This window comes from Sinocyclocheilus rhinocerous, unplaced genomic scaffold (assembly GCF_001515625.1).
Source record: "Sinocyclocheilus rhinocerous isolate Xijiao unplaced genomic scaffold, SAMN03320098_v1.1 scaffold553, whole genome shotgun sequence".
In the NCBI taxonomy this organism is placed as follows: Eukaryota; Metazoa; Chordata; class Actinopteri; order Cypriniformes; family Cyprinidae; genus Sinocyclocheilus; species Sinocyclocheilus rhinocerous.
Genome location: NW_015627255.1, coordinates 569,267 through 577,161, shown reverse-complemented (window position 1 = coordinate 577,161; position 7,895 = coordinate 569,267). Strand labels below are relative to the sequence as shown.

General features: G+C 37.9%; 1 protein-coding gene across 1 annotated transcript in view; it reads left to right on the top strand.

Moving 5' to 3' along the window:
* necab2 (N-terminal EF-hand calcium binding protein 2) overlaps positions 1-7,895 on the top strand; it is an 89,359-nt gene that overhangs the window by 58,268 nt on the left and 23,196 nt on the right. Inside the window, exons 6-7 of the mRNA XM_016536002.1 lie at positions 6,732-6,868; positions 7,275-7,399. Of these exons, the coding sequence (XP_016391488.1) occupies positions 6,732-6,868; positions 7,275-7,399 (262 nt within the window). The remainder of the gene's footprint in view (positions 1-6,731; positions 6,869-7,274; positions 7,400-7,895) is intronic.

The window sequence follows — 7,895 nt, the reverse complement described above, 5'->3', positions numbered from 1 at the left end:
TGTTTTCTCTGATGCACTAACTCTGCAGCAGCACTTCTTCTTCGTTTTCTCTGATGCACTAACTCTGCAGCAGCACTTCTTCTTCGTCGTCTCGTCTGATGCACTCACTCAACCAAGCGTTCTAACCACAACCTCGCCCCTCCCCACCCCCCAACCATTCGAATTTCTGTAGGCGGGAATTATTTGTGATGAAATTCTAATGAGCCATTTTGTGATATCACAAAGCCCGGAAACCAACGCTGTAGTCCAAACGAGCCGTTCGTTGTAGTTCTTGAAAAGGGATTTTTAAAAAACAAAATATCTCCCTTTGGAGTGGACTTTGAGATTTGTAACTTTCTAGATCTTTTTTATGCCCAAACATACACACTACACACTGACTAAAATTAAAATAGTGAAAAAGCATAATAGGACCCCTTTAAGTAAATTCTTCCACATGGGGGTATGGATATTTGGCAATGAAGATTATTGTCGTGTGCCTCTGCATATTCAGCTTATGCTCTTTTTTATTACTAAACGATTTTTGCTGTTTGTGCTTTCTGCCAGTGTGACTAAATCTATTGAATTTAAGTCACTAACAGTTACTGCGAACACAGATGTATTAATCGTGATCCGTAATTCAACCAAGCAAGTTGAAAATGATTATTCCTCACATTGAGAACAGTCTTGAAAGCTATAAATGTACTTCCAACCTTTCTCTGTCAGATTGTACTGCAGAGGGGTCAAAGAAACATGAAATAGCTGATTGCGTGACTATGCGTCTCTAAAAAGGATATATTTTCTGCCTTTCACAGCTGCAGTGTCACACTTTATCTGTTCTTAAAGGATAAAATCCCTACTCTAAGTCTGTCAATGGACTCCTGGTTAAACTGTTCTCTCTGGGGGAGATGAAAGTGAAAATGCAGTAGCTGGAACAGATGAAAGCCTCCCAAAAGGCTTGGCTTCCTGAAACTGTGATGTCCAAAGTTAGATAAACCTTCAGCATCACACTGAAAGATGTTTGAGACACCTGCAGCAAACAGCAGAAATCAAAGTGTAAGTCTTTATCTTGTAGCATTGAACAACCCATTTCCCACACACTCTCAGACAATAATGGAGGCACAGCTCAATCATCCTTCTTCTACAATAGGAAGTCTGTGTTCTCATCTCTTCATTTTCTACCAGACTGGGATTTAATCCTGGTTTTGTAAAGTCTCAGCAACTGTGATTTGGGCCTGTGAATGGATGTGTCCCTGGCTGAATAACTGCATTATGCCATGACTTCTGTTTTCAGGCTTGGCTAATGCGATTGTGATTGAATCTCTTCTCTCAATTCTCGGAAGCTTTGTCTAACTAGGTTGAGCCGCAGGTTTAGACTGTAGGTGGGAGAAAACCTTTGCCTGCCTCTGTTGTGCTCTGTAATTTTGGGAGGGTTTTTCTTTTCAAGTTGTTTACCCTTTCGGCTTATTCTAAAGAACTGTTTAACCCTCTTTTCATTTGGCACTTGGAGAACAAGAAGCAGCAGAGACTGTAGATGATGATCAGGGCTGCTCGCAGGATTTCATCTCAAAGTACACACAGAAACCTGACCTGATGTTATTTGTGAATTTAATTTAATATAACATTTATTTTAAATAGCCTGTATATTTAAAATAGTTTTATTTTGCATGTAGGTAAAAATAACGTGACTTGAGTAACTCCTCCGTGCATCAAATTGATTATAATAATATATTTTATTTGCTTTAAATATATTTATATTTTTAGTGTGGAAGAGAAATAGTAGCTCTGCAGCACTACATATTAAATATGATAATATACTTAATACATTTATTTTAAATAAATTTATAATATATCTAAAATATCATTTTACTTAGCACTGAATGGTAAAATCTAGCTTTTCAAACTTTTGGAGTGTTTGTAAAGTTTAAAGTTTAGACTGGTAGAATGATTACTGTGTTATGATGGTGCTCAAATAAAAAAAGTGATAAATAGCTATTTAATGTATTGGATAAAATATAATGGAGATGAGCAGATGCTTGTATGTTGTATAATTATCTGGCACAGTATCTGTGTATCTTTATCAGCCAGCCTCGTCAACAAATACAAGGGTGTGACTAACTTTTTGTTTTTTTGTAAATATGTTAGCATAACTGTAAGCTTTTTTACACTAGACAAAAATACACTAGACGTTCTCTGTTCAGACATAAGCCAATTAATCGTATCCTAGCAACAGCAGTCAATATGTTTCTTAGCAGCAACATTTTGTGATATGCAAAATTGCATTTAAGGAGCCTGGGACAAATCAGTCAAATTACTTGTCCCACCATAATATGCCATTTTATTCTGGGGTTCTTTTGCCGTTGGCTGTTTAAAATGTCCAGCATTGGTTATTAAGCTTGATATGAGGGTTTCTTGATAAGCGACCCCTAGAGGACGCAGTGTCTCGTTCCCTACTCAGGGAACCATGGTTACATAAGTAACCTGAGACGTTTTCCTTTGAACTATGAAATATTGCGTAAGTGGCGGTACTATCCACTTGTCTGCATTTGCTCATTATATTTAATGCTTGCTCTACAAAGGACAAAAATGTTAGGTGTCAGCGCTTTCATTTTATTTATTTTTTACCAAAGGAGATGTATATTCTCTGTGGAAAATCTCCAATTATTAGATAATTCCTCACAAGCTCCTCCTCAGACCCTGATGGTATTTTCGTCTTGTATGTGCCATTGTTTATTTTGTGGAAAACCTGTCTTTGCACATCACATATAATGCTCTTCACGACTATTTAGGTCTCAGCTTGAGCACAGGTGTCTCGGGATGCTTCAGTCCAGTATGTCACTCATTGTTATTCAGTAATTCACCTTATCAGTCACACTTTCATAAGTGCCTAGAGCATATTTTACAGAAGGGTGAGAGACCATTTGTTCATTTGTGGTTGGGTATATGTATCACTGGAGCCATAATAGAGAAGAATGAATATTTCATGACAGAGAGGTTTAAACCCCATATCCTTATGCACTCATGCAATCTGTGCACCAAATCATTAGATTTGCTCTAAGCATGTTGTTGTCCTGAGAATTCAAACACTTACCTCATTAAAGGCCTGTCACGGTTATATAGAGTTTTGATTATCTTCAGGTTATTTGTTTTACTGCTTGATTTACTTCTAACGTCATCATTGCTGTCATTTGGTTAAAGCATTTTGCAGGATTGAAAAGTTATTTGTTTTGCCAGTTATGTTGAGAAGTCACGTTTATTTTGGCATGGACATTAAGCCCTACCTCCGTGCTTGCTGATGTGTGTTAAGGCCCTTTTTGGCACTAAAGTGCAGTGCAGAGCTGCTGACCTGGCATACCGTTAGCATAAATCATTCGGAATCTTCCCAGCCGCCATCATCACCACCTGGAGGCTGCTTGTTCAGGCAGGTGGGCATGACAAACACTAGCATTCTCCATTTAGAAAAGAATCTTTATCACCACACTACCAACTTTTTAATGCAATGTCACAAAAAATTATATTAGTAAACAGGGTTACAGGGTATCAGGGTAATTATAGTTAACTAAAACTGAAACTACAATTAAAACCATTAAAAAAAATTGTTACTTGAAAAAAATGTTAAAAACTTATTTTAGCTAGTTACCAAGGAAACTCATTACTCATTTTAATTTAGTTTAACTTGGTGTAAAACAAACTAAAACTGCCTATAACTATATAGACACTATCATTTTTAGTACAAAAACACAAAAATTACTAAAACTTTAACTAAAATGAAAATGAAAATGGAAAATATAAAATAAAAACTGATTCAAAATATTTTTAAAAAACTGTAATAGTATCTCAATTATACTAAATTAATTATTTTCATGTTATTGTTGATAAATAAGGAGCTCCGCACATGACATGCAAGAAAAAATAAATAAATCGTACACACGATTTACTAATTCATTCCCTCGATGTACTAAAATGTGCACAGGATTACTATTTCTTTCCCTCAATTTGCTAATTCGTTCCCTCAATTTGCTAAATCATGCACACAATTTATAAATCGAGGGAACGAATTAGTAAATCGTGCACACAATTTATAAATCGAGGGAACGAAATAGTAAAACGTGCACACGATTTAGCCTACTATTTTTTTTTCTGCATGCCATGTACGGGGCTCCGTAGATAAGCAATATATGGCTGACATTAAAATTCTGTATTATTTTGCAGTGTATGGCTGATATTAAAATTCTGTATTAAAACACTAAAAATCATTTTAAATGCTACAAGTGAATTTAGGCAAGACAACATCAGTGTTCATTTCGTCAACGAAGACGACGACGAAAAATATTTGTTAACGAACATTTTTTCTGTGACTAAGACGAGACGTTGATGAGCTAAAACTAATATCTGATGATAAAAAGTATGACGATATTTATGCCGCGTCTTCGTTAACAAGATGAGACGGGACTATAATGTTATTTGAGGACTACCGGACATTCAAAATACATCCTATTGGCTACTGTCTTGTCCTTCAAAATATGCGTCCCCGTCATTGGATTGCAATCGGATAAGGGGCGTTCGCATATCTAGTCTCAGTATGGCAGCCGCAGTGGATGGATAGGCTACCAAAATGCGAACTAACGATCTGAAATAATGGCCTCGGCACCCGAAGGGGTAGGGATAAGGTGGCCAGACATCCCGTTTTTCCCGGGAGTCAATTCGTTGTCGATTAACTTACAGTTAGTGAAGGCGGGATAGGCAGAATCGCGCAGATGGAAGTGCTTTCTCTCGCGCATGCTCCACTTCTTCAGTTCTCATATACAGCGCGCGATCAGTTCTCAGTGCTCAAATACACACACAGCAGTCCAAATGTCTATCGTGTAGAGTATCTCACGTAAATACAGTCGGTTATGGATTAAGTGAACGTAAACAGGTGGGTGAAAACTGAACTTGTGTCAGTATTATTTGCATGCCTTCCGTCTTAAAGGGACAGCATTCCTAATTAAGTACCTATCCGTGTCATTAATGTTAACCAACAAAAGATGTTAAATAAATATGTTAAGTAAACCTACTGTATCTGAAAAATGAGTTTAATTTGTATCTCTTTCGTATTTGTTTTATTGTCTTATTCTGCTTCTTTTTCAAAAATTATAAATTATATATATTATATATGAATAACTATAATTTTTATAAGTTGCTCCCTTTTCACTACTGTTAGGGATAGTTCAATTAAAAAATGAAAATTGTCATCATTTATTATAGTTTTTCCAAATTCAATCCTTGATTCAAATTTCTCACTAGCTTAATTGATTTGGTCTAAAGAGAGAAGAATTAATGACTATTTTCGTTTGTAGACTACATATAAAATATAAATGCATCCCTAACCTGAAAATTCTGTCATCGTTTACTCGCCCTCATGTCGTTTCAGACCTGTATGACTTTCTTTCTTCTGTGGAACACAAAATATGATATTTTAAGAACTAATATGATATTTTAAGAACTATATTTTTGTCCATTTTATAGGGTTTGTCCATTTTATAGTGTGGTCCAAAACAACATACCTCTGTGTAACACAAAAGAAGTCATACAGATTTGGAAAAACATGAGGTTGAGTAAATTATGAAATATAATTTCTGGTTTAACTATCCCATTGAGCCATAGATCAAACCTGCGAGCTTTTCATTTCCAGCCCTTAAATCTAACTACTAGGCAACATAACCCCACATTTCACCCCTCTCCTTCACCCACTTACTTTGTTTTCTTGGACTGACGGAGCACTACAGGGTTTATTACTCCTTCTGTTATGGTCTTTTATACACAGTCATCCTAAGTCTGCATGGCAATGCGGCATCATTTACGAGATACCTTACAGAGGCCAGCACTGCAGTCCAATTTTACTCCCTTGCCAATGCTGCCTTTCCATTTGAATATTCAATTGCGATCAGTAGTGAAGGCCAGGGTTGGTTAAAATGCTGACCATGACGATCTTTCTGCAAATCAGTGCATAATATCAGTGCCAATGGACAATGACTGAGCAAGTGAAAGACTAGTTGTTTACTTGTTTTTGTTTTTTTACAATGGCCAGGATTTCAGTCTGGCTGCTGCGCAAGAGAATTGCTTTATTGTGGGTTTTTTGCCATCCCGATGATATCAAGATAGGACAACGATCAAGAATATATGAGGAAATTGCAAAATAAGATGAGACATTTGTGGTTGAGAGATTGTAAACCTCTAACTGAGACTCCACAGTGGCTACTGCGAGCGTTTGACAGAATCCATGTGTTTATATGTGCAACAATAATGATTAAAGTTCAGCACTAAAGCGGCTTCAGGGCCATTATCCTTTAACACCTTCACAGTGTATTTCTTTCAATACAACACCCTTGTGTGACATTATGCCTCTACGGTGTAAAACAGCCCTTGAGTGTTTGGGGAAGCGGTCAAAATGTCACCAGATCAATGAGTGTTGTCTCCTCTAATGTCCAATACCATTGCGAGCTTTCAGAACTTAACTCGCTTTTACTTACATGAACCGCATCTTGTTTTTCTTATTTCTTTGAGCTCGTTCCAGATATGTTTATCCGCTGGGTCCCTCTGGAGATTTGCACCTCTGGATGTTTTACTTAAAGCTGGAGCAAAGTTCATTAGAGTTTCTCAAACAGAACTTCATCAAATATGCATGCTTAAGATCCTCAGAAAAGTGCTGATGTGCTCTTATCTGTCTGGCTTCTGTCCTCTTCCTCTCTCTTTTTCTCTCTCACTCGCTGTAGGTATATGAACGTGGAACTAATGTTGAGCAGTTTGTGACCCGCTTCCTGTTGAAGGAATCAGCCAGTCAGATCCAGTCTCTGCTGAACTCTGTAGAGAGTGCTGTGGATGCCATTGATGAGCAGCATTCATCAGTGGGGTGAGAAACAGAGCATGTCCTATCATGACCCAAAGCATGTGTTCCACAGTTTCATCAACATACATGTCCATTAGGACATGAATATATCCATAACTTAAGTAGACTTTCAATTTAGCAAATGCTTCATGATTACAGTACAGTAATTGCAGGATTTAAATGGCTTGTGGACAATAATAATAGAGCAGTTTTAGGATCTCACATGGGTATGGGATAGAAAATGGATCCTTTGTTGTAGCAGTCTATATAATTGATTATTGGGCTGCAATCATATATTTGAAAAGGATTTGCTTAAGTTAAATAAAAAAAGATGACTAGTAAAATCACTCAAATTAAATAATTAGCTGATTTCAGTTTAACAATTTAATCATCTGTATTCCTTGTCCTTGATCTCCCTGTTATGACCTAGATCCTACCCTAGTAAGACCAGCCCACACGTCCCAGATAGGCGCTATGAGGCCCCAGTGCCAGATTATCCTCCCAACAACAGAGTCAGTGCAAAGGAGAGCATGAGGAACATCAACACAGGTGCAGGTAAGGTGATCACATCTGTTTCCAGCTATTTCCAACACATTTGAAAAACTTTCAAGTTACAGTCAATCATGAACACGCAATTGTTTCCAAAAGACAATTAAAGGGGTCATATGATGCGATTTAAATTTTTCCTGAGCTGATCCGTGCTGGTCGCTGAGAAAATACATCAACTTCCCGCTGTGGATCGCCGGATCGGCTTTCACGGTGGACGAAGCGGAGTCCAGCCCGGGGTCGTCACATGTTGTTGCCGCAAGCCTGCCGGCCGCTCCTTCGTCGAATCCGCCGGCCGTGCCGTTCGCAAGCCCACCGGCCGCCACTCACTCTAGCCGCAGGCCGCCACTCACTCTAGCCCGCCGTGTGTGACGCTGTGTTTCGTTGTGAAAGCAAAACTACTTTGTTTGGTCTTCCAAAAGAGGACACGACTAGAAATCAGTGGGTAAAGGTGCAATAGGTGATTGTCTTCAGAAACATTTTTTGTTATGCTGGTTGAAAGTCT